This window comes from Hipposideros armiger, unplaced genomic scaffold (assembly GCF_001890085.2).
Source record: "Hipposideros armiger isolate ML-2016 unplaced genomic scaffold, ASM189008v1 scaffold_25, whole genome shotgun sequence".
Taxonomy (NCBI): domain Eukaryota; kingdom Metazoa; phylum Chordata; class Mammalia; order Chiroptera; family Hipposideridae; genus Hipposideros; species Hipposideros armiger.
In genome coordinates, this window is record NW_017731375.1 from 6,015,612 (window position 1) to 6,041,288 (window position 25,677).

Below are 25,677 nucleotides of genomic sequence, written 5' to 3' on the forward strand. Positions count from 1 at the left end.
CTGGGTTGGTGACCACGCAGAGATGTGGGGATAGCGGCTTGCCGCAGAAGGCGTGGAGGCCCCACGCCCTTTCCCCCACACTTTGCTCTGTGTACTTCTTCATCTGCCTGTTCAGCTGTGTCCTTTACAATAAACGGATAAATGTAAGTAAATGTCTGTCTGAGCTCTGTGAGCCGCTCTAGCGAATTAACTGAACCCAAGGAAGGAGTCCCGGAACCTCCCATTTAGAGTTGGTCACTCAGCAGCACAGATGACAACCTGGACTTGAGAATGGCATCTGAAGTGGAACAGCCTTGTGGCACTGAGTGTTTGACCTGTGAGACCTGACGCTCTCGCCAGGTAAAGAGTGTCAGAGCTGAGTTAGCTGCTTGGAGGTGTGGAAAGCACATATCAGTGGGGGGATTTAGCTTAACCTGTCAAATTTTCATTTTTTTACGCAGAAAATGTATTCCTACCTACTTGTGTATTTAAAAATTAATTTTAAAATAACCTCACAAAAGCCCTTGACAGAGAGTGGGTGTTCAGCTGGTGTTCTTTCCTTTCCTCTTGCTTACAGTGAGATTTGGGGTCTCTCCAGGTCCATTTCCTAATTCACCCCAATCCCAACCCCAGACCAACGCCAGAGTTATTTCTGTCCCATCGTAGTCACTCAATAAATATTTGTAGAAGAACTTCTCTGACACGGTCAGTGGATCTCTTGGAAGTGAGTTAAAGGTCCCTGTTGGCGGACCGCTGACCCCAAGGTCTCCCTTGGAGGCTCCCGAGGGACTGAACTCAGTCCTCAGCAGGGCCCCTGAGGACACTGCCGTCCCTCTAGCCTTCTGGTGCACAGTCAGCTCCTTGGGAAACGCCCCCTCTCACTTCTCCATTCCAGCCTCCACTTGCTGGCTGGGAAAGCCCAGCGAAGCCCGCCTCCATTGCCTCCCCAAAGAAAGGCCGGAGTCACCCCTGACCCACCAACAAGCCCAGTCCAGTGGAGAAAACCTTCAGAGGTGGTCACCTGTGCTGGGGAGGGGGGCAGGGAGAGGGGGACAACAGAGACGTCACCCTCCATTGTGGACTCTTTTCCCAGTTTGAATATCTTTTTTAATGTTGCATTTTAAATTAAAGAACGACTATTGCTTTAGTTAAATAATTAGTTCATGAAAAACAAAAAGTTTCAGAGAAGCGAATTCTGTTTTAATAACTCTGATTTAGGTCAGATTCATTTTTGCTGAATGTATGATGGGGCGCAGGGCAGAAAGAGCATTGGTCTTTTGATGACTAAATATGAGGGGTGGGTGGGTGTCTCTGCTGGAGAGGAGGGTACAGCGACATCTGTGTCCGTAACACGTAAGCATTTCCTGGGGCTCGGTGAGGATTTCTGGAGTTTACGCCACATAGGAAGCCCTATCTAGGGTCTGCTGAAGCTGTTGTAAAGGAGGCAAAAAGAATGAAAAGGGAATGGGATGAACTCACAGAGTGAGGAGAGGCCTTGGTTGTTCTAACAGATTTCACTTGACCAGTGTGGCCATGAGACCAGAGAGGACGTGGGACGTGAGGTCCAGCTGGAACCAGATGCAAAGCGGTGGGGGGCTCCAATCTGACCACAGGATAAACGCTTGACCCTCCAACTACCCTGTGAAGTGGGTATGATCTCCATTTTGCAGAGGAGGAAACAGGCTATGGTGAGGAATGAGACATCCTCAAGGTGACCCAGAGAGGAATTGACAGAGCTTGGTGTACACTCCTGATCTCTGACCCCAAAGCTTCCTCGTACACCCTTGACCTCGCCGCTAGTGCGGTTCTTGGGCTTACAGTGAGCCAGGTTTTCGCTGGGCTTTCTCCATTTGCAGGCACCTTGGAACATGTGGATCTGGCCGGAGACGCCTGAACATGTTATAGTTGGCTTTATCCATATTTATCATTATTTATGGCGTGCTCGGCACTTGTACATGAAGGGAGTTGCTGTCAGGTTCGCTGGTGTATCATCAACTTGCAGATGGATGGATGGATGGATGGATGGATGGGATGGTGGGCTGGATGGATGGGATGTATGTATGTATGTATGTATGTATGTATGTATGGCCTCTAATCCCTGCAGATGACCAGTTTACAGAGGAAGAGACTGAGGCTCAGAGAAGTAAAGGCACTTACTTCAGTGGCTCAGGAATCAGACCAAGTCGCCCAGGTCGCCCTTTCCTGCTTCCTCCTCAGAGTCAAAGTTGGTTTGATGCTCAGCCAGTCTCAGCCCATCCTGAGAAAGCGCAGCACAATCATCAGCCGGGAGGACAGACCCACCTGCCCCTGGAGGCCAGTGCTGCCCACACACGGCGACACCCATGCACCATGACACACATTCAGGCTGAGGCCACACAAAGGTGTCCCCAAGCTCCCCAGGTCCGGCTGAGGAGCAGGGTTGGAGGGAGGAGCCCGTGGAGAAGGGGCAGCAGCAGAGCCCTCTCTGGAGGGACCCACAGTGCAGACCCAGCCCAGCCCGATGCCACACCGCAGACAGCGAGGGGACGGTCCAGGTGAGCTCCAGGTCGAACAGAGGAGAAGGTGAGTGAGTGGCGCTGGGTCACACAGCCTGCAAAACCAACTGCTGGCGGCAGAAGTTAGCAGTGTCTGGGTGAGAGACCTCAAACTCAGAAGCTTCACAGCTCTTGGAAAGTGTGGCTAAAATACCACACCCTAGGCAGGCCAAAGGCCCCCTTCCTGTATGGACCAAACGCTGCTGCTTTGCCTACACCCTCCCTGGAGTCCTCCTCAGAGTAGAAGGGTGTGGACAAACTGCCACTTTACTGAGCACATATTATGTGCCCAATTCTACGCTAAGCTCTAGACCAGCGGTTCTCAACCCTTCACAGGGGTCGCCTAAGACCATCGGAAAACACATATTTTCGATGGTCTTAGGAACCGAGACACCGCTCCTCTATCCGTCTCCAGGCCCACATGCAGATACGCCCACATACGAGTACCCAGCAACCCCTGTGAAAGGTCGTTCGAACCCCAAAGGGGTCGCGACCCACAGGTTGAGAACCTCTGCTCTAGACCTACATCAAGTCATTTAATATGATATACTCATAAGCATTACGTAATCCCAGTTTATCAATGAGCAAACTGAGGCACAGAGTGGTTCAGTAACTTGCCCAGGGTCACACAGCCAGGAGAATGGAGGAGCCAGAATTGAAGTGCATCTCCATGTGTTGACCAACCTGGAAGCTCTCTGAACCTTATCCTTGATGGGTTTTCAGTTTTGAGCAATTTGTTATGCAACAATAGATAACTAAGGTACCCAGCCTGCCTTTCTCCCCCTGATTAACACCTGCTTGTTCTTCAGGTCTCAGCTTAGCATCTTCCTCCTCCTCCTGGAGGCCTTCCCTGATTCCCTGTAGCTTCCTAACGTCCTCTCCGTCTTTGGCAGTGCTGCCCTAACTCATTTTTTAGGAAACCACCCTTCTCCCATGTGAATCCGTGTGTGTGGCATGAGGCTGATCCCACTGCAGGCCCGAGGGTCTGCTGTTCGGCCTATGCCTGGCTAGTCAGCACACTCCATGCTCCTGGAAGCCACTGTTCAGGGCTGTGACCAGGCCAGGCCCCTGGGGGTCAGCCTAGGAGCCTTTTGCTGGAAGTGTCAGAAAACAGGTCATCTGTATCTGCTGGAGTGGCTGAGCTGGAAAACACCAGCCTGCAGCTACAGGCAGACATTTTGCCACCACAAAGGGAAAACCTGCCTGGGGTTGGAGCCAGAAGAAGGAAGATGAACCTAGCGATGGCGGGGAGCAGTCCCTGATGCAGCCGTGGAGTTGCCTGGATTCCACTGTGCCCGGAACCCAAGTCTACCTCTGGACGTTTCTCTTTGTCTGCCTGAGACGGTGTCTGTTGATCTGAGATGACTTCTATCACCATCAACTGAAAGAGTTCAGACCAGTTCGTCCCATGGGTAGAATGAGGGACCCACTCCCAGCTGCCCAGACCTCTGGTGCTGCCCTTAACACACAAAACTGCATCCACACAAGGACTTGGTGCCCCTGACCCTGGTTTTTGCAATGGCACCACACTTTTGCTTACCTCCTTCCTGCTTGATGCAGACGGTGGTGTGTCATGTTCATTTCTACATCGGGAGGACCTGTCATAAAGAAGTGCTCAGTGAATGACTTGAATGAATGAATGAGTGAATAATGCATGTCTTCTCATTGGCCAGGAGTCTTGAGTAGAGCAAGAAAGGATTGTTGTTGGGTCAGAGGCCTACTTTCCATGAGGCCCAAGTTACCCTGAAGACCTCTCTGAGCAGACACAGAATTATTATTTCATAATCTCTTCATCCAGACCACAGCTGAGCCAGCCACACCCATGGAACACAAATAAGTCTTCTATTACAGAAAAACAAATCTGACCTAGCCATTCCCCTGCTTAAAACAACTTTCGGTGACGTGTTTGATAGGAGGGGTGGAGGAGAATGAGCAGTTGGGTCCAGGGAACATTCTACACTATAGATCATTCCACTGTTTATGGCTTGATTCATTCTGTGAGCATTTAATTAGCACCTACTATGTGCTAGGCACTGGACATATTCACCTTCACAACGAGTTTTCAGGGCCATGCATTTGCTATCTGTTGCTGTGTAACAAATTACCCCAAACTTAGGGGCTTAAAACAACAAACATTTGTTATCTTGCAGGATGGAGATGCAGCTCAGCTGGATGCCTCTGGGTCTAGGTTTCCCATGAGGCTGCAGGCAAGCTGTCCGCCAGGGCTGCGGTTGTCTGAAGGCGCAACTGGGGCTGAAGGATTCATTTGCAAGCTCACTCACAGGGCTTGTTGTCAGGCCTCACGATTCACTTATCAGCTCACTCACCTGGGCCTCTCCACCGAGCTGCCTTCCGGCAAGGCAGCTGGCTTGCCCAGGGCAATTGATCTGAGAGACAGAGTGTCCGAGACAGAAACCACCATCCTTTTACAACACAGTCTTAGGAGCAAAGTGCCATCCCTTCTGTGATATTCTGTTCATTGGAAGTGAGTCAATCAGTCCAGCCTACACTTAAGGATGGGGATTACACAAAGGCATGAATAGCAGGAAGTGGACTAATTGGGGTGGCGGTTTTAGAGGCTACCTGCCACAGGTGAGGTATTATCATCCTTCATTTCAGACTCAGACAACCAGCTAGCTAAGCAGTGGGTCCAGGTCACCCAGCTAGAGTGTTGTCTGACTGAAGTGGTTTTCCATTTCACTAGACCAGCTGGGGGATAGTCTGTATTAATTATCTACTGCTGTGTAACTGATTGCCCACAATTTAGTGTCTTAAAATCAACATTTATTATCTCATGTAGCTTCTAAGGGCCGCGAATTCAGGAGCAGCTCAGCTGGGGCAGGCAGTTCCTATGGTGCTGGAGTACCTTTATGACACAGAAGCTGGCTTCCTCCAGAACAAGTGAGTCAGGGGAGCCTAAGCAGAAGCCTCCGTGCCCTTTACAGTCTGGCCTCAGGAGTTGTACACTGTCATTTCTGCAATGTCCTGGTGGTTACCCAGGTCAGCCCTATTCATCCAGGGAGGTGATTACACAAGGGCATGGGAATATCAGGAGACGAGGCTCACGGAGGCTGGCTATCGCAGGGTGCCACCGGATTAGGAATCCTGAAACTTAACTGTTCTTAAGTCACTGCCCTGGTCGAAGAGACCCAGAGCTTTCCCGCTTACCCCTTAGCTCCATCTCCCGCTGTCTTTTGGGCCAACGGACCATCTGGGACTGGCAGCCTAGTCATTTACAGACCTCAAGAGTCCCCAGAGATCCTCATTTATGTGCCCCCCACACACACCCACATCCACACACCCTCTCTGTCTGTGGGAAGGCCTCCCTCCCTGGGAAGCCTCCATTCAGCTTTTCACACATACTTATTGCACTCCTTCCACATGCTGTCGTATGACAGTGAACAGACAGACATCCTTCTTCCTTGGAGAGCTTCCAGTCAAGATGGGGAGGTAGTCATTGCCAATTAATAATGATCTAATCACAAACTGTAACAACTTCTTCCAAGGAAAATGACAGGGTGCCATGAGAGCCCATAATGCTGGGACCTGGCCCATGCTGCATATATAATATTATCTGAGTCAAGTAATTAAGTCGTCTGGGCAGGTGTACTAGCACCTGGTTCAGGTGTAAGTGTCTGAAACTCCAAAATCACAGCTCAGGGCCGGCTGAGTGACGCAATGGTTAAGAACTGGCTTGGGACGCCAGAGGGCCCCGGTTCGGATCCCACATATGAGGGCCAGTGACACTGCCCTCCACAGCTAAGATGCTGAACAACAGCTCAACCTGGAGCTGGGCTGCCATGAGTCGCTGGCGACGGCGCAGGCTGCAGCCCCTGTGGCAGTGGGTTGCCATGGGCTACCGTGTGTAGCCTGCAGCCAGCGTGAGTGGCCACTGGCTGCCGTGAGCGGCCATCCAAAAGCCGGTGACTGATCTGCCTTGCCCGGGAAGAGCGCAATGATGGTGCCAACTTGGGCCAGTGAAGCAACGTCCTCCACAACTAGACTGAAGAACAAAAACGACAGCAACTTGTCTGTTCCCCTTCCCGCAATTCCCCACCGCTGTTCCCATCCCCCCAATTCCCCAATAAAAATCTTTTAAAAAAATAAATAACAGCTCAAACAAGATAGATGTTTATTTCTCTCTTGCTTAGATGTCTGGGTAGGTGTTTGAAGACAGGTACTGTGCCATTCAGTGCTAGGGACCCAGGCTCCTTCTATCTTGTTGCTCTGCTCTTTGTGGGCTTTACTACATGGTCCAGGATGGTGGCATCCACAGTCTGGTAAGCCAGATGGAGGAACGGACACAGAGGGTAATATAGTGACTATCCCTGAAGCTGCTGTAAGATGCTTCCCCTTACATCTTAATGGCCAGAACTTAGTCAAGTGGCCACACCTAGCTGCAAGGGAAGCTGGGAAATGGGACTTTCATCCTGAGCACCCATATGCCCAATCAAAAGTTGGGAGCTCCATCATTATAGAAAACCAGCAATGATAGTGAACCCTACCTTGCATTTGCTCTGTGCCAGGCACTGACCTGTCTTTGACATCAACGCACTTGACCCTCATGATAGATCTATGAGGAAGGCACTATTATTGTCCCTGTTTTCCGGATGCGGAGACTGAGGCACAGAAGTAAAATGAGTTAGTAAGTGGACAGTAAGAAGTAAAATGAGTTAGAAGCTGGACCGTGAACTCATGCAGTTTGACTCCAGTCTGGGCTCTGTTCACATAGTTAACAGGAAGAAAGGGAGAGTGACTATTGGGAGACATGTGCGTTCTCTGCCCATACAGCAGGGTGGCAGGCAGAGAGAGGAGAGGAAAGTGCTCTAGGCAAAAGGAACAGGAAACGCACCTCCAGGAGCCAGGTCCTTCATCACAGCAGTGCCTCTCAAATTTAAATGTGCCAACAGATCTCTTGAAGATAATGTGAAATGCACACTTGATGCAATAGGTTTGGGCTGGGGCCGTGAATCTGACCCCTGGTGCCCCAGCATCTGGCCTGTGAGCCACCAGCAGACTGTGATTCAGGTTGAGGAGGGAAGACTTGCGGTCGAATGCCCACCACTGCACGACTCCCTCCTGCACGGAGCCAACAAACAATGCTTTGGGCCCAGGGGCTGCTCAAGGCCCCTTCACCCTTCCTGCTGTCCCCAGGTTTCCAGTTCAGGCTCAGATTTCCTCCTCTCTCCCACAGTCAGGCCCCTTGTTGAATGAATGAATGAATGAATGAATGAATGAAAAGGGAATGCCAGAGGTCAGAGGGAAGGAGAGGCAACTAACTGATCAGGCCGTGTGCATGGTCCAAGGCAAGAGTTTGGTTCACAGCCCCGCTCTGCCCCAGACCTGGTGCTGGCACCGTTAATGCCAAATCCTCCCAGAGGAACACCTACCACCATTTCCCTCCGTTCATGGAGGAACAAACTGCCTGCAGGCCCTACTTTCTGAACATGAGCCCCACCTTCCTCCCTTGGGATTTTTCAAGCCCCATGTCACCACAAGCTTGGAGGTGGGGCCAACGACAGAACCTGGGGCAGTTCAGAATGAGTTTCCTCTACAGGAATCTTGTGTTACCTCAACCACCATCTGTAGTCCAGGGAAATGTTGATTACCTTGAATTTCACAGAAGGAAACTGAGGCTCAGAGAGGTGTGCCCTGGGCCAAGTCACAGAGCAGGTCGCAGCCTGTCTCTAGGACAGCCTGCATGTCCTGAACACCATTGGAAGATGGAAGCAGAGACAGCTCCAGGCCGCCCACAGGAGCTTCAGGTGACTGAGCCCTTACTAGGTACCAGACCCTGTACTAAGCCAGACTGCAGCTTCCTCATTTGAATCCCAGGAAAAAGCACTACGTGTCATCACCATCTTGGAGCAGATGAGAAAAAGGGTGGGGCTCAGAGAAGCCAAGAGTCTTTTCCAGAGAGGCACAGCAATGAAGTGCCTTGTTTTTTGTTGTTGTTTTTTTTTTTGGTAAAAATGTGCACTTTACAAATCTAAGACTGCCTGATTTCCTCCCTTCTCACACAGTATTAGGCCTTTACTCAGAGCTAGACTCCAGGCACGGCCCACATCAGGATCATTCCATTTAATCTTCACAACTCAAGGAATCTTACAAATGAGAGAAACGGAGGCTCAGAGAGGCAGAGGGATTTGCCTGAAGGCAGTGGAGGGAACCACGAGGCGGGGTGGGGGTGAGCCTTGGAAGGGACGAACATTTCTTTGGGGGTTCCCTTCCCATCCTAGAGCCTCGACCCTCAAGGGCCAGCTCCTCCCCTTCCCGGCTCGCGGGCCCCTTTAATCCAGCGGCGGAAGGGGCGTCCAGGGCCGGCGGCGCCCAATGGGCTGCGCGGAGCGTCACTTCCCGGCGGCGGGAGGTGAGCGGCGAGTGTCTGGGCTGGGGGCGGCCGGCGGGGGCGGGGCGGCCGGAGGAGGCGTTGGCAGCCGGCAGGGACCCACGCGGCGCCGCGGCCCGCCCGGCCTGCAGCGCTCCCACCCCTGGAGGCGACGGCACGATGCCCTTTGACTTCAGGAGGTGAGTGTGGCGACTCCGGCCACCGGGAAGCCCCCTCCGCGGGCACTGGGGGTACCTCGGCACGCCGCGGACCCCTCCCGCCTGGCACGCAAATGCGGCCCCCGGGCCAGTGCATGCCTCGGTAGGCCCTGGGGGACCCCAGGTCGGCCGCTAGCCGCACACAAAGCCAGCCGGAGCCGCGGAGGGCTCCCTCGTGCAGCCCCCCACCTCCCCTGGCCTCCCCACCGCTTCCCCCCTCGGAGCCCCCTCCCCAGCTTGTCCTCACACCTCGCAAACCCGCATCCTCCCCATGCTGGGAAACAGATTTGCACCCCTCTCTAGATGGGAGCACGGAACCATCGCCTTCCTCTCTTCTACAGAGCCTCCTTTGGTGGACCCCAACCCAGATGACAGGTGCGACCCCAGCACCTTGAATGAGCCCCCAGGGGTCCTCAGGGGTCTGCAGCCCGGCTCGCTGGGTGGCAGCTGGAGGGTTTTAGGTTTCCATAAGCTCAGGCTGGACAGAAGAGGAGGCCTGTCCCGCAGCCAGTCCTGGTCCTGTGCGCTGGGTATGGGGGCGCCACAGGGAGGGGAGGAGGCCATGGAACTGGGGGCAGGACTCAGCAGAGGGTCTGACCTTGGCTTTCTGCAGCTACCACAATGGGTCCTTTGTGGGTCCGGCCGCTTCATGGTCCACACTGTACTGGGTTAGGTCTTCTGGAAGCCTGCCTGGGAATGGGTCACCCCCAGACGTCCCCTTGGGGCATGGAGCCCCAGGAGATGCCCTGACCCAAGGCAGGCACACTGTGGGTGTCTGGCCGGGAAAACAGGAGCTGAATTAGGATCCTGGCTCTGTCCCTTCCACTGAGCAGCTGGCTGTATTCTAGAAGTTCGCATATTTTAGAAGTTAGGGCAAAGGCTCTGCGTTCAGACCTCCCCTTAGCTGCTCAGCTGGATGATCTGGACAAGTGTGTGAGCCCTTTCAGAGTCTCCTGAGGATTGGGGCTAAACGTTAAGTCCCACCTGTGGGGACTGAGTGCATGAGAAACTTAATTCAGCCTGTAGGGTTTAGAGCTTAGAAGTGGGAGCCGGTGGATGAGTCGCTTCTCTAAGAGGCCACGAAAATAGGGATTCCGGTACCTGCCTCACAGAAGGGAGCCCTCCCTCCCTGCCTGCTCATTCGTCCCTCCAGGTGTGAATGAAGTGGAAAAGTGACAGCTTTCCCAGAAGGAAAGCCTGCCCGTAAGCCCCATGGCCGGGGGGCGGGGGAGTTACGCGTGGAGAGGACATGATTCTTGGACCTGTGGTATGGGCTGACGTGGTACTTTGCTTGTCCTGGGCACCGATGCCATCTTGCAAACATCTGTCAGCTTCCGGCCCCTTCCACGCAGCCCTGAGGCTGGCACCAGGGTCTCAGACAAATGTTTGCAGACACAAGGCAGTTTCGAACAAGGAAAGCCCCTTCTGATGGAATTCAGGGGCAGTCTACCAACATTAACACCTGGGCTGGGAGAGCTGTGCTTGGCTCATTGATTCTGGTTCCACAAAGCCTCCTCCTTTACCCAGGCTGGTAATGCCTACCCCTTCCTCTGTCCCCACGTGATTCAGTGATTTTGACCTTGTTGGGGGAATCCCTGCTTTTGGTCATTGAATCCCTTCACTTTGTACCCCATCTTAAGAGAAGGAAGTCCAGGCTCCAGGGCTCAGGGTCTTGCCCTGCACCTCATGGCATCTAGAGTGAAGGGTGGGCCATGGCCCCAGGTCACGCACAGCCCCTGACCTGGTGCCCCTTGAGTTGGAGGTTGGAGTGTCCAGTGCCGTGGGGGCCCCGGCTTAATGAGGCGCTTTAATCAATTCCCCACCTAACGGCAAGAGTGGATTTCAACTTGACATTCACACCTTGGAGAATGAGTCATTTGTGCCCAGTAACCCGCACTTTTTAAGATCTGTGAACTCCAGGGCCCAGGTTCCAAGGAAGGTTCCACCGTCCCAGGCACCTTCCTCCCCTTCAGTGTCCAATTATCAAACCTTTACCTTGTTGAGTCCTCTGCCATGTGCCCCACAGAGTGGAGCTGGGAGACACGTGCCCCTGCCCTCTCAACACTGGAGGGGAGAAGGGAGGTGGGCATCGTGGGGCCCCAGGAGTGGGGGGAGGGTGTGGGGCATTCACCGCTGTACAGGCACTACTGTGGGGTGCAGTCTTGACATCTGTTCCTTTGCGCCTGTGAGAGAGAGTTTTGATCTCATTTTAAATCAGAAGAAGGGGAGACCATTTGCCCGTGACCATGGTGAGCTAGTGGAGCTGGGATTTGAACGTGGGGCTGTTAGCTCCAAAGCCTTAGCTCTGGGAGGAAAGGGGGGGCTTGGAGGGTCCCACAACCCTGTCACATGTCTTAACCTTGCAAAGTGGAGAGGGGCATATTCTTATTGGACCCCCGCCCCCACTTTGAGGCCTGGAAGAAAACCAGGTTTCCTGCTTGTTTGCTCTCCTTAAAACGAAATCAGGAGGATTTTGCCCTTTCTTATCAGTATTTTTTTTTTTTTCTTCTACTGGCTATAGGACCTTGTGCAACTTACCTTCTATGTGTTTTCCTGTCTGTGAACTGGGGATGACAACAGTACCCATTGTTGAGAGAATTAAATGGAATAATGTGTAAAGCATTGAGACACAGAGTAAGCACCCAGTGCATTTTGGGCCCTGCTTTCATTATTTGTGTTTTTTTTCTGAAATTTCAGCAACTATATTTCTTAACATTATATAATTCACTTAATTATTATGCTCATTCGCTTTCTCCCTCCCATTAAAACAAGAGCTCCCTAGGGCAAAGATTTTTATCTGTTTTATTCACTGGTAACTCCTAGACTGGTGCCTGGTCCAGACTGGCCCCTGGGAAATCCCTCTCAAGGTCTCAAGGAAGCCAGAGGTATGGTGCGATTTGATAGCCAGCTCTCCCGTCGCCAGGCAGAGTTTCAGCTATTGGTGATTTTCCTCCCTTCTTTCCTTGAATTTGCTCTCAAGTGTTGGGGTTGGGGGAGGAGGCAGAGTGCCGAGGAAGGACCCTGGGCCTTCAAAGATTACCTGTGTTTGCTTTGCTCCTGTAGCATTGTTTCATTAATCACTGGATGCTGCAGTTGTGGAACTGGCCTTGTGACCCAGATCCGTGGGCGTTGGCCTGGACCGTACCCAGTTCCGGCTGGCAGGGGGGACCAGTACCAGCTGCTGCCTCTTGCTCAGCCTGGGGTAGGTGATCAGAGACAGCTTCCATGGCCCAGGCCCAGGGGAGCCTCAGCACTGCTCTCGGGGAGGCGGAGGTGGCCAGCCTCCCCACAATGGTGGCCCTCCAGTTGAACCCCAAAGACCTGGGGTGTGCTGCTCCCGGCCACTGACCAACTGCGCCCTGGGACAGTTAACTTGCCTTCTTAGGGCCCCAGTTTCTTCATTTTAAAGGGGAGCATAACTTTCACTGCCTCACCTGGAAGGATAGATGTAGGGCAAGTGAGATGTTCCTGCAGGGTAGGGCTGGCTACATAATTTGGGGGGCTGAGGACAAAATGAAAATGCAGAATTCCTTCTTGGAAAAGTATTAAGAATCTGAGGATCGTGACAGCAGAGCATTAAGCTAAGCATGGACCCAGGGTGGCTGCACAGGTCGCACACCCGTGACGCGAGCCCTGGCCTCCCTCCAGGAGACCCCAGTCCTCCAGCACTGAAGGAACCCCCAGCGAGCTTTCAGAAATTGACCTTATTTTTTCATGTCCTGGTGTCAGCCTTCAAGCAGGGCCTATTGCTCTGAGGATCAAGTAGAAATTCCTTAGCTCCTCATGTGGCCTTGCCCGAGGGGGCCCCTGCAGGCCCTTGTAGCCCCACTCACTCCTTGTGTCAGGCGAAGCCCCAGCCACCACAGGAGGGCTCTGAGCACAGAGCTAATTACACTCAGCAGGTTGTAGCTAACTGGAGTGCCTGTCTGTCTGCCCTATCTCATTCCAGAAAGAATTTGGGGAAGCTGACAGAAACAGAAACTTCACAGCAAGCTTTAAAAAATATAAACAGACTTAAACAATCAGGGCAAAAGGGTAATAAAGATGAGACCAGAGGAAAATTTATGTGAAAATCAAGCCAGTATTTTGAGTTTATTGAGCATATACTAGGGCCTGGCCCTGTTGTAAGGATCTTACGTATATCAACTCATTTACTCCCCCAACAACCCTACTAAGCAGACACTATTCTCCCATTTTACAGGTGAGCCGGCTGAGGTTACAGCCCTTAAGGAACATGGCGGGTGGGCAGCAGACGCTGGGGTTGAAACCCTGCCATCTGGCCCCAGGGCCCCACCTGTGTCCTGTAGGCAGGCTCCTCTCTAAAGCTTTTCCCTTTTGCATTCACTATGTTCAGAGAGACTGAAACCTCCTCTAATTGGAATCATTGAGTTTCTTGTCACTAATCCTTTCCCAGCAGTGCTCATTAAGAAGCTTAATGTCATCAACCTCTTTTTTTTTTTTTTTTTAGTAGCCTCATGCAGTCGGATTCTGAAATTGTCTTTAAGGACCCCCACTGCGGTCTCATACCAACTTGCGAGCATCTCGCCCTGGAGGGTCCAGGTTTTCCCTCTTCGGCCACTGGGGCTTTAGAGCAAAGGGCATGTGTGTCCCTGCTCATCTGGACACAGAATGGCATGGAAACTCTCTCGTCCTGAGCTGGTTTGGATTCTTGGCCATGATATCATAATATCTTGAGACCGGGCTGTAGCCAGCTGTAGCCTCGTTGAGTTCCATCCCCCATCTGGTAATTCTCTCATACTTTGTGGAGTTGCTGTAGGCGGTTTTCCTCAGGCACTGGCGAGGCAGGCAGGGTGTGGGGAGGGCATTTGGGGTGAGGCTTACCCGCATCACTGAACCTCCATTCTGGCTGTACGTTAGAATCACTGGGGGAACTTTAAAAATCTCCAGACTCGGGCTGCATACCAGACCCAGTGGTCAGGATCTGAGGGCGGGGACCCCAGGCGTCAGGTTTTTTTAAAGCTCCCCACGTGATTCCAGTGCTCAACCAAGACTGAGAAGATGGCTGTAGATCGGGAGCAGCGATGACCAGCAGGCCAAGAGCCCTGGGGTAGCCGGGCGGGGGAGTGGGTCCTTGGAGGGAAGGCTGGCAGCCAAGCCTGGCCTCACCTGTCACCCCTGCGTGATCTTTGGCAAGCCAGCTCCCTATGCTGGGACTGTTCTCACCAGTGAAGTGGTCAGTAAGGGGGTCCTATCTTTCCACTGATATCCCTGCTCTTCAAAGTGTGCTCCCCAGACCAGTAGCTGCAACATCGTCCAGAGCCTGTTCGAAATGCAGAATCTCGGTGCCCACCCTGAATCTGAATCTAGGTTAACAAGACCCCCAAATGATTTGGATGCACTGTGAGGCCGAAGCCCTGCTTGCATGCCTGACTTGATTCAGCGTCTCCCGGTCTGTACTCCTCCATACAGTGTCGCCTGCTTGGAGATTCACAGCACGTGCTAACTTACTGAAGGCTCTGAGAAGTCCTGCATGAAAGGAGCCAGAGTCACTTGGTTCAGCCCAGCTTTTGCCAAACTTACTGTCTAAGCCACCCTGTTATTCGTAGAGCGCCGGGTACCATTTCTGTGTAGTGGGGAAACCCAGCCCTAAGGGATCCTGCAGAAGAAGTGGTGATTAGCCTAATTCTCTGTTGTCAACTTTAACACTTAGGTCTGTTGACTTAATTACATTGGTTGTATACGCAGGAAAAGTACAGGTCAGGGCAAAACCTCCAACACTACTACTATGTATTTGTTTTTAAAAATCGTGACGCTTGGGAGAGGCAGGGAGAACCCAGGGTTGCTTCTCTGTACTGCTGAGAGCTGGGGGATGTGCAGAGGGCTTTACAAATCGGACCCTCTGAGTGGGCATCATTCCCTGTTTTAAGTCCAGGGAAATAGCTCCTCAGAGATGCTGGGTCACACCGAGGGTGCATTGGGGGGCCCTGGGGATTTGCACACACCTGCCACTGTAATCCTCCTTTCCAGCCTTCCTCCCAGAACCTGTCGGGCAGCACGGCTGGACAGGAAGCAAGATCTGTTTGAAATGGACTAAATGTTCTGTTTAGCCAAAAGGTGGAAACCCTAGTGGAGATGAGAGGTCTGGCTGATGTTAAACTTGAGTCCCTGAAACACTGGGGACTGGTGTTGTGGCAGCCCCTGCCCCAACGGTTTTAACTTATCTCATCTTTTAAGTAATGCCTGCTGGTTCCTCAACTTATGATGTATGTTGCACTGTGCTGGGCATGTCATTGGACTTAAAAGTCACCCTGGCCCCACAAGATAGATACGATGATTAGGGATTTATTTTCTTTATTTTTTAAATTAACATACAGTGACATTGACCTTTCGGGGGGGGGGTGTGCTTTTCTATGAAATTTAAGACGTTGTATCATGTAGCCACTATCTAGATACAGAAAGTTCCATCACCCCAAGAAACAGATGCTTTCACTTTATAATCACACTGTTAATTCAATTTTTTAAAAACCGCGGTAAGAACACTAAGAGGAGATCTACCCTCTTAACAGATCGGTCAGTGCACAGCAAGGTGCCGCTCGCTCTGGGCAGTGTTGTCCAGAACTGACTCATCCTGTGTAACTGAAACTTTGAGGCGATTGAATAGCAGCTTCCCGTTTCCCCCAGCCCTTGACACCCACCCTTCTGCTTGCTGTGAGTCTGACTATTTTAGGTACGTCACGTAAGTGATGTCATGTAGTATTTGTCCTTTATTACTGGCTTATTTCACTCAGTATAATGTGCTCCAGGTTCATCCATGGTGTCGCGTAGGGCAGGATTTCCTTCTTTTTTTTTTAAGGCTGAATAATGTACTATTGCACGTGTACATCACATTTTCTTTATCCATTCACCCATACATGGGCATTTAGGTGATTTCCAGCTCACTGTGAATAATGCAGTGAACATGGGGGTGCATCTGTTCCTTCAAGATTCCAATTTCAATTCTTTTGGATAAATACCCAGTCATGGGATTGCCGGGTCATAGGACAGTTCCATTTTTGATTTTTGAGGAACCTCCATACTGTTTTCCATCGTAACTGCACCGATTTCCATTCCCACCAGCAGTGCACAAGGGTTCCCTTTTCTCCACATCTCTGCCAACATTTATGTTATCTCTTGTCCTTTTGATAACGGCTGTCCTAACAGGTGTGAGGTGGCACCTCATGGTGTCTTTGATTTGCATTTCCCTGATGACGAATGCTGTGGAGCACCTTTTCATGTACTTGTTGGCCATCTGTATGTGTTCTTTGAAGAAATGCATATTCAATTCCTTTGCCCAGTTTTTGACTGGTGTTTGGTTTCGTCGTTGTTATTTTTGTTTGTTTGCCTGGGGAGAGTTGGATTTGAAGGAACTTCTTATTATTTTGCATAGTAACCTCTTTTCAGATACGGATTGCAAATATTTTCTCCCTTTTCACTCTGTTGTTTCCTTTATTAATTCACTTTTAAAACAGGAAGCCAAGGCTCAGAGCTGGGAAGTGACTGGCCCAGACACACAGCTGGGAGAGTGCAGGACTGGGATTTGAACTTGGTAATCCTGGAGCCAGGGTTCTTCACCACAGTGATACCTTGCCTCGCTGATTCCTTGCCGTTGTTAATTTTAATGATTCCCCGCTAGGTCTTCTCTCCCTATCACCAGCCACTGACATATGGAATTTCACCAAAACGTCCCTTGAGGATTTTGTGGGACTCTGGTGATATTTGGGCTGTGGTGATATTTTGCCGGGTCTGAGAGTATGTTCATGGTATGGAGAAAGTGTCTTCAAAGCTTCAGAGGAAAGTGGACCCTGGCCACCCCTGCAGAATATTCTGCACTGAGAATCCCTCTCTCCAAGGGCTGCCCACAGTGGGCTCCCCAGAGAGCATGGTCAGGCCACCTCAGAACAGACCCTCACATCATGCCCATTCTGCAGATCTCTCTGGATTCGAATCCCTTTCTCATGTTTTCTAGCCGTGGAACCCGGCACAAGACACTGTCTCTATGAGTCTTGGTTTTCCTCACCTGCAAATTGGGGTGCTCATGCTTTCTTTGCAAGTTTTTGTGAGGATGAGGTGGGCTCATGTGGAATGCCAGACCGATGTGCTTATAAAGCGGGGAGCATGTTTGCCTCCTCCTGGCTTTGCCTGGCAGCATGTCCCCGTGCTTCTCACCGAGCCCTGGGAGACCTCAGCAGAGGATCATTTGATGGGTGGACATGGTAAAACCAGGGCCCCTTGGGTCTTCAGGGCCAGTGATGCACTCACGTGAGGACAGTGCGGGGAGGGGATGGGGTGGTGGTTAGACCTGGGGCCAGACTTGGCTCTCTGAGTGGCGTCCACACAGCGACCCGAGACATCAAGGCAGAATCTGTGGGGAGAGAGAAAATGGTCAGTCACCCACCCCGATGCTCCGGGGCCCAGGCAGGTGCCTGGGGGGCGATTTGGGCAGGTGCAGGCTGTGGCCCACTGGAGACAACACTCCATCAGGAAGGGGCAGGTACGGTGTGTTCTGTGGCTTGAGTCAGTGGCCTGTGGCTGGCAACGTGCAGGCTGGCTGGGTGGACAGGACTCGGGCAGAGCCCACAGACTCTTAGGAGGTGTTCTGGTGAGCACGGAGCTGGAGGCAGAGCAGTGAGGGACCCACAGGTTTGGGTTGAGGCAGCTTCGGGGCGCCCCTTTTCCAGATGGCACTGCCAGCTCTGCCACTGGACCTGACTTTCTTTTTTGGCAGTCCCAGGGCTGGCCAAAGCCCAGTCGGAATGATACTCCCTTGTTCCAGTTCCTTTAACACCTTCAGCCCCCAGAGTGTCTCTTTTAGGTGACTTCCCAGGGCTGTGCTGTGATTGCAACGACAGTGCCTACAATAGTTGTGATTTATCACGTGTCAGGCTGAAGGCCTTTCTTGGGTTCCCTCCGTTCATCCTCACAGGAGGTAGGACCCAGGCATTATTCCCATTTGCGTGATGAAGATGCTGGGCACAGAGAGGGGACAGGACTTGGCCAAAGTCACACACACCGCAGGTGACGCAACTGAAACTCGAGTGCTCCTCTGTGATGCCAGAGCTGGCTTTCTTAAACCACACTGTCGTGCCTCAGGGGAGCGTTATCAGCTTGATATTTTTGGGGCCACGCCATGGACAACCCCAATGTCAGCTGCCATCAACCTAGTTGTGTTTATATTTGTTGCCATGGAAGCCCTGGGTGGCCTCTGGGTCACCGGAGAGGAGGCTGGGCCGGGTGATCATTTCCTGTGTACTGTGCGCATCTGCGGGTATGAGATTACCACCGAACCCCTGCTGGGGAGCAGGGCAGAGGGGTGCAGTCCTTCCTGTGGGGAGTGGGTGCGGCTGGTCATCCTGCCCTTTTTCTGGCTAGTCTCTGGAGCCCCCATCAACAGTCTCAAATACCACCTCCTCCAAGAAGCCCTCCCTGTGCTTCCTGAGTGGAGATGCTGCCCCCCCACTGCACCATGCTTTCCTGCAGCCCTCCCTGACTGCGGTCCCCCTGTCTCCATCTGGCTCTGTGCCATGCGCCTCCCTTGCTCTCTTTCTGTGTCACTTGCAGGCTTCCAGGCCATAAGAGGCTCACACTTGTACTGTCTTCTGCAGGCCCCAGCCGGGAACTAGCACACAGTCAGGGCATGGCAATCCCCGAGTGATGTGCTCAGCAGAGGCTGCGTGGCCCTGTGGCAAAGCGAGGGCTTTGAGCGTGTCCCGACAGTCCTGGGTTCAAGTCTCAGCTTCACTGCTTTCTAACTGTGTGACTTTGGGTAAGATGCTTCACTCCTCAGGGCCTCCATTGCCTTATTGAAAACCAAACCTAATAATAAATAGTGCCTGGCTCCTAGGACTGTCATGAGGATTAATTGAGGTCATCTCAGCAAAGCCCTTAGGACCTTGCCTGGCATCTGTTGGGCGCTCAGAAATTATTCGTTACAGAACGAAGCACCAGGATGTCCAGGCTGTCACAGAAGATTTCTGGGTTGGCAGGAAATTGGACTCCTTTATGTTGACATAAGTCAGGTAATGTCTATAAACCTGAACATCTCAGTGATTTAATGCAACGGAAGTTCATTCCTCTCTCATGTACAGTCCTAAGGTGGGTTGGGGTGTGCTGTCCGTTGCTGGAACCCAGAGACCCAGGTTCCCTCCATCCTGTGTCTCTGTCCTCCTGGTGGCTGTGTTCATGGCCTGCCAGTGGGAGGAGAGAAAGGAGGACGTGGAGGGCTGGGCGGAGGGTCTGGGTGTGGCACCATCACTTTTGTCCTTGAACTGGGGACCTGGCCTCGCCCTGCTCCAGGAGTGGTCAGGAGATGTGGTCTAGTCTAGCCATGTGCTCAGAAGGAGAAAAGCCTGGGCTTTGATGCTCATGTCACTGTCTGCCGTGGTAACCAGTCCATTTTCAGCCTTCGGGTACCATCTTCATAATTTGAGGGCATATTCCTAAACAACATGTGTTATTTGATCATTTTTCTTTACTTAGTTCTTTGCAGTTGACATCTTTATTTATACAAGGTAATTTTATAACATCTTTGAAAATGGAAACGCAGTATCACCTGCCATAAATAGATACAAATAGTTGCAGGGTTGTTCAGTCTTGGCTAGCTGGTGCCTGCCAAGGCTGGTAGGTCTGATAAAAAAGGGACTATTAGCAAGCGCTAGAGATGAGTGGCCAAAGACCCGTCAGCGCTGCCCTGGGTGTTCTCTTTGCTGATCGTGGAATTCTCAAATGAGAAGGGAATGACCTTCTCACTGGGACATCTACTATCATGTAACCGCCAGGTCCCGTATTGCCCTGGAATCACCTCAAGTTCCACTGGTGACATGGGTACCATGCTTTGGGAAATGCTGGCTTAGGGGACAATGAACATACAATTTGTGCACAGACAAATCCAAAGCTTGGTGCAGGGAGAGGTGGACGACAGTCACCCTTTCACCTGGAGCACTCTTCGCTTTACAGTTTGTACCTTGAACTATGAGGGAAGAATTAGTGGTGTCACTTTACCAGTGGGGAAACTGAGGCCCAGAGCAGGGCATGGCTCCCCCTCCCGCTTCCCCACGGCCGCACAGCGGACTTCGTGCCCTTTCCACCGTCCCCGGCTGCTGTCTTTGGTCTGGGAAGGCTTCCTGTCATCCGTGCGACCACATTGGACAGGGTCACGTATGTTCACGCCGTCCCTCCCATCTCTTACCATCACCTGCCTGGGACGTGTGGCTTTGTTTACACAAGAAAGCCGGCCTGCTTTGAGGAGCCGGGAAACCAGAAGGCGGCCCAGGGCATGCTTGGGAACTTGTCACCCATTCGCTGGCCCCGTAGGTGACACAAGATTTGTCTGGTGACAGCATCAGAGGGCAGTGTTTATCTGCATGCTGTTGCAGGGAGTGTGCTCCCCATGTGTCTGGCTTGCCATTGTTCTGTGCTCTTGACTCGGGTGGAGTCCATGAGTGATTTGTTCCCAGGCAGAGGAGTCTGGCTTCCTCTCCTGCTCTCAGCTTCCCCGCCCCGATGTCCCACCCACCCCAGGTTAGAACAGCACCTAGCCCCGCCCAGTGAAAACAGGCATGTGCCCAGGAACGCCCACAACATGGCTGAAAAGTACTGTCATTCCCATTGTGGGGACGAGGAAGTTGAGGTCCAGGGAAGCAGGGTTTGTTCATTCATTCATTCATCCATTCATTCTCTCACTCAAAGATTTGTTGGGGAGGCTTCCAGGGAATAAACAAGACCACCATTGTCTTCTCCCTCATGGCATTCCCAGGGTAGTGGGGAAGGTAGACAGGCGACCCTGACAAAATGAATGCACAATGGCTCTTGCCCCTTGCGGTGGGTACCGAGGAGGGAAAGGAGATGGTGCGGTAAAGGGCTTATAGAGGAGCCACTAACGGGGTCAGTTTGGCCAACTAGCGCTCTTCCCCCAAAAAGATCTTCCCAGACGGCTCTTGAGTCTGATTTGGGTCGCCCCCCGCCCCTTCCCTGGCTATACGTTCTTATCACATCCAGGCATGTCCTTCACACCCCTTCGCGCAAGTGCAATGATTTGTGTGCGTAGCCGTCATTTGACATCTGTCTGTCTCCATGGATTCTAAGCCCTTGAGAGCAGGGACCAAATCTGTTCGGTCATCCCTGGACCCTGGTGCAGAGCCCAGAAAATATTTATTCAACGAAGGAAGGAGAGAGGCAGGGAGGGAGGGGCCAGCCGAGGCAGAATCAGATCCTAAGCCTGTGGATGTGCGGCCCATGCTCCCCCCACCTCACACCTCCCACGAAACAGCTCAGAACCCCAAATGAGGTGAGACTCCCCGCCATGACTTGGCAGAAGGGGCCAGCTCCACCTGGATTGGGTGCTTTGTTGCCATACCTCTGTGTTTGGAAATCGTTCCTGGCTTTCTCCTAAGGGTGTGCGTGCATCAGAAAGGATGGATTGCTCTCGCAGTGGGAATGGAAACTTCCCTGTGGACTGTGTCCCGAGGAGTGGGGAAATCAGACATTACTTGGGCCCTGCCCAAAGGAGGAAAGGGTGGCCGGCTGCCTGTCCTAACGGGAGGCTACCAGGCACCCCTCACCTCCCACCAGGTGCACTCACGTACAGTGGCACATTAGCCCCAGAGTCAGAGGAAGGGCCGTTGGCAGAGAGGACGCCTGACATTCCACCCTCACCCCAGCCTGGGGGTCAGGCCTGATTGTGCCCATTTTGAGGAAACAGAGGCTCAGAGAAGTCGAGGGCCTGGCTCAGAGTCACACAGCTGGCAGTGTAACAGAGCCAAGCCTTAAACTCAAGACTTTCTCACCCCCCAGAAAGCGACGCTTTCTGTTGGCTTACCTATTCCTGGCAATCCAAGTTTGCCTGTTTTTCAGTTTCAGTCAAGCAACTGTTGTCTCTAGAACTGGTAGGTTTCCCTACTCACCTAGGCCCTGCGCTCCGCCACCCCCCACCTCTCTGGTCCAGCCTAGTCGGCTTGGAATGGACCAGGGAATCTGCATTTTCAAAGTGTCCTCCGTGAATCTTAGGACCAGGTAAGCTGAAGAAACCCTGGGGAAGGGCTCCTCATATGACTCACATGTAATTCTGGAACTGAGTACCACAAACCTTGATTGCCTCAATAACAGTGCTCACACAAGCGTTGTATGGGACTGAGGAGTTTAGAAAGCCCTTAGAAGATGCGTGTGGCCTGGGGATCATTGTTTTCTCTGAGGAAACTGAGGTTCAGAGGGGTTACGCAGCTGGAAAGGGGCCACAGGAGTGCAGCTCCGTGAATTTGAATCTGACACTTTTGCTGGTTCACCGCAGGGGGCCTTGAATCTGACACTTTTGCTGGTTCACCGCAGGGGGCCTTTGCATCTTGATGAGTGTTAGGGCCTCAGATCCCTCCCAGTGACACAGCTGTGGGTGTGACCTCTTTGTCACAGGTGCAGAGAACTAGACCTGACCCGACTCTGCACTCACATGTTTCTCGAAGGAAGGAAGTGAAAAGCCTCAGGTGCTAGACAGCTGGGAGTGGTCGTGATAACAGAAGTGAACACTTACTGAGCATCCCCTGGGTATCAGGCACAGTGCCACACACTGTAAATATATCTTATTCAGTTCTCACAGCAAAACCAGGAAACAGAAGCTTTCACTGCCCCCATTTACAGGCGAGAAAACCAAGGTGGAGCGATTTGCCGCAGTGTTGGTATGTGTTAAGGTTCTGGGCAGATGAGAATCAGTAAATATGGGAGCGGTGAGGGCCTGGAGGTGGATAGAGCCACCTCTTCCTTTTGGGGCTGGGGGAACCGAGGCTCTTGAGAGCTGAGGGCCCTACCCCAATTTACCCAGCCAGGCAGGTGGCAGGGGCTGGTTCCGCTCTTGGACCCGCCCGACTTTCCCCAACGCGCCTCAGTTGGCTGAGTGGCAAATCTGGGTCATGACCGAAGCCAGATGGTTTGTCAGAGCTGAGTTAACCTTGAGTCAAAGGAGGCATGGGAAGGTTCACCCACCTGCCTCCTCCCTGTCCCACCCCACCCCCCGCTGGGTCAGGTCCCTCGAAGTGGGGCCACAGAGGCACGTCACCCCACTTGGACCTCTGCCTGCCCCACACTCACGAGAGCATGACACATCAGGCACCCCAGGCTCCGCTTGTCCTAGAGCTGCTGCTTTGTGCTGCCAGGCAGACCTGGGACAGATGGGCTCTGGAGCCTGGCGCCTCCGCCCACTCGCTGCGTGTGCGTAGGCAGCTCACTTCACCTCTCTGAGCCAGCGTTCAGGTCTGCAAATGGGCACATGAACCCTGACCCCCCCAGGGTTGCTGCACAGAGCTAAGGAGAGCGCCTCCCACAGCTCCTGGTGCACAGTAGGTCCTGATTCAGTGTCACGGACCCTCTATTGTCCTTCCCCCGTTTATGAAACTTCCTGACAGACTTGATCTTCTAAAGCAGAGATTGTAAACTGGTAGCATTAAGGGTAGAACTCTGCCCAATCACGGATGCGATTATTTGGTCCTCACATTTTTAAAAAATTATTTTTTTAATTAAATGCCAACATTTTCCAATTAGATTTCGCACGAAAATCTGGATTTTCAGTGCCTCTAGAAAAATGGGGCTCCCTGGCCCCCCGACCACATGACAGCCCACAGCTGTCGCTAAGGGACATCCATCCCCTGAGGACGGGGCACTTGTTCTCCAGCTCCCTCCACTCCCTGTTGCCTCAAACCCTCATTTATGAGACCCGCACCCTAGTTCTTAATAGGCCAGCTTTGGGGGACAGGGTAGTCTGAATGGAAATAGGCTACAGGCAGAAGTTGGGCTGGGCAGAGCCCTGGGACCCTACAAGTGGGCAGGGAGGTGTGTGGACTGGGGTCAGAGGCCCAGGGCCTCGACAGGGCGGTGCGTTGGTTCAGGGGCTTCAGGCACCCGACAGGTGTCCTTTGTCGGCAGATTAGCCTGCAGCACCTGGTATCTGCTGGCCCATGTCATCTAGCCCAGACCACCCCCTCACAGGGTCTTCTTATGGGCCTCAAGCCAACGGTGGACCCCAGGGACCCAGGCAGGGCGGTCTCCCTTTGGAAGGAGCCAGTGACCTTTGGGAGACAAGAGACCAGGGCCAAGAGCTTGGTCTGTGAGCCTCCCGCCAGCCTGTGAGTGCCTTGCCCCGCCTCCGTCACTCTTGAGTCCCCCAGACCTAGGACAGTGCTGGGCACCCTAAATAGACGTGTCAGATAGTGAACGAGCAGTTTCCCTGGGTCTGAATCGCAGCTGCTACCCACAGGCTCTCTGATTTGCTGGCAGCTTATCCATGTCATCAGCAGGAATGGCGGTGGCGCCTTCCTCCTGGGGGGCAGTAGAGCTTCATTGAGACAATGTGGGTAAATCGCTCAGGGCGGCACCCTGCCGGGGTGAGCGCCCAGTACCTGTGGCTATGGCCGCTATTCAGTTTGCACAGCTATTTCTGTGTGAACCTTAAGACAGGCTCCCACCTGGGACCCTGCCCTGTGGGTGACAGTGTTACCGCTGTCATTTTGGAGTCTACCTGAGTATGCTAGCGGTAGCAGCGTAGTAAGAGGACCTTTGGGGAAGGCCAGCCCTGTTTCTCAAAGAAGCGCCTCTGTGTACTTAACGTGAGTGAGAGTGTGTACGTGTGTAGAACGGTGTGCTCATGTCTTTGCCGAAGGTCCCCATCAGTGTCCCAGCCGGCATCACACCGTGAGGCTCCCTAGGTTGGGGACGTGGGATGTGGACTTGGTGTCCACCCTCTCACCAGGCCGAGCCAGTTTGCCATGTGCTGTGGTTGCCTGGAAAGTTAACGCACAGAAGATGGGAACCAGAGGACTGTCCCCTCGGTCCCGCAGCCCGAGGACTTGTGAGCGGCTCCTGGTCCTGCTGCTGCCTCAGGTGGCAGCAGCTAGAAGAGTCCCGACTGCAGCACCCTTGGTGTCCGCTGGCCTCCGGAGGTGCCTGTACAGCCCCAAGTAGAAGTGGCGGGGCTGGCTGGGCTGCCCTGAGGTGTCTTCCTCGGTGGAACTCTCTACCAGCTACCTCTTGGCTGTTTCTAGAACACACACCCTGCATTTCCCTCACTGGCTCTCCATGCAGAGCTCGCTCTGGACTGAAGGGAAGGCGTGGGGCAGGTAAGAGCCCCTGCAGGGTCGCGGTGGTCTGCACTACCCCACACACTTGGCCTTTCTTTAATCGCGCACTAGCGGAGGACTTGCACTTAGCAAGACCGGAATCCTGTGTTTATACAGAAGAAAAGTCACAGGCGCCAGGACTGTGTGTCCTGGAAGCTTGGGGTGGGGCGCAAGCCTCTGCTGCGTTGCCAGCTGTCATGTGGCCGTGAGGATTATAATCCAGGCCGCTCCCAAGGAACCCAGGAAAAAGGCTGTCTTTTTAGGCCCTGCCGTGTGCCCAGCAGATCCAAGCTGATAATCCCGCAGGGTGGTGGGACCAGGTGGGAGTGCCCTACTGTCCAAAGAAAGAGAACAGGGTTGTGAGGGACTTGCCCAGGATCCCACGGCTCCTGCCGGCTGGCGTTTTGCTTCCCTGCCCTCTAGGTGACATCGGGGAGAGCACGTCCCTCGCTGTTGCTGAAGCACTTTGGACTGTCACATCAGGCCAGGTTCTGTGTGTAGCCCGTGGGGCCTGTGGCCGGGGG

The 25,677-nt window shown here is 52.9% G+C and overlaps 1 protein-coding gene and 1 long non-coding RNA gene across 5 annotated transcripts in view; one reads left to right on the plus strand and one right to left on the minus strand.

Annotated features, from left to right (window-relative positions):
* Positions 1–25,677, plus strand: part of ERGIC1 (endoplasmic reticulum-golgi intermediate compartment 1) — a 125,380-nt gene that overhangs the window by 27,059 nt on the left and 72,644 nt on the right. Inside the window, exons 1-2 of one of the 4 annotated variants that reach the window (XM_019635947.1) lie at positions 8,932–9,041; positions 9,345–9,434. The exons of 1 other annotated variant lie outside the window; for it this stretch is intronic. In XM_019635947.1, coding sequence (XP_019491492.1) covers positions 9,022–9,041; positions 9,345–9,434 — 110 coding nt within the window. In that variant the 5' untranslated portion in view covers positions 8,932–9,021. Of the gene's footprint in view, positions 1–8,931; positions 9,042–9,344; positions 9,435–25,097; positions 25,154–25,677 lie in introns of those variants that run through there. 2 more of the 4 variants (XM_019635950.1, XM_019635948.1) reach the window with 2 other exon arrangements.
* Positions 743–10,214, minus strand: LOC109379393 (uncharacterized). The gene is made up of 4 exons (XR_002123185.1): positions 9,658–10,214; positions 4,054–4,111; positions 2,137–2,236; positions 743–1,409 (listed from the first exon to the last, which is right to left on the minus strand). It is a non-coding gene; the product is annotated as an uncharacterized LOC109379393 (long non-coding RNA).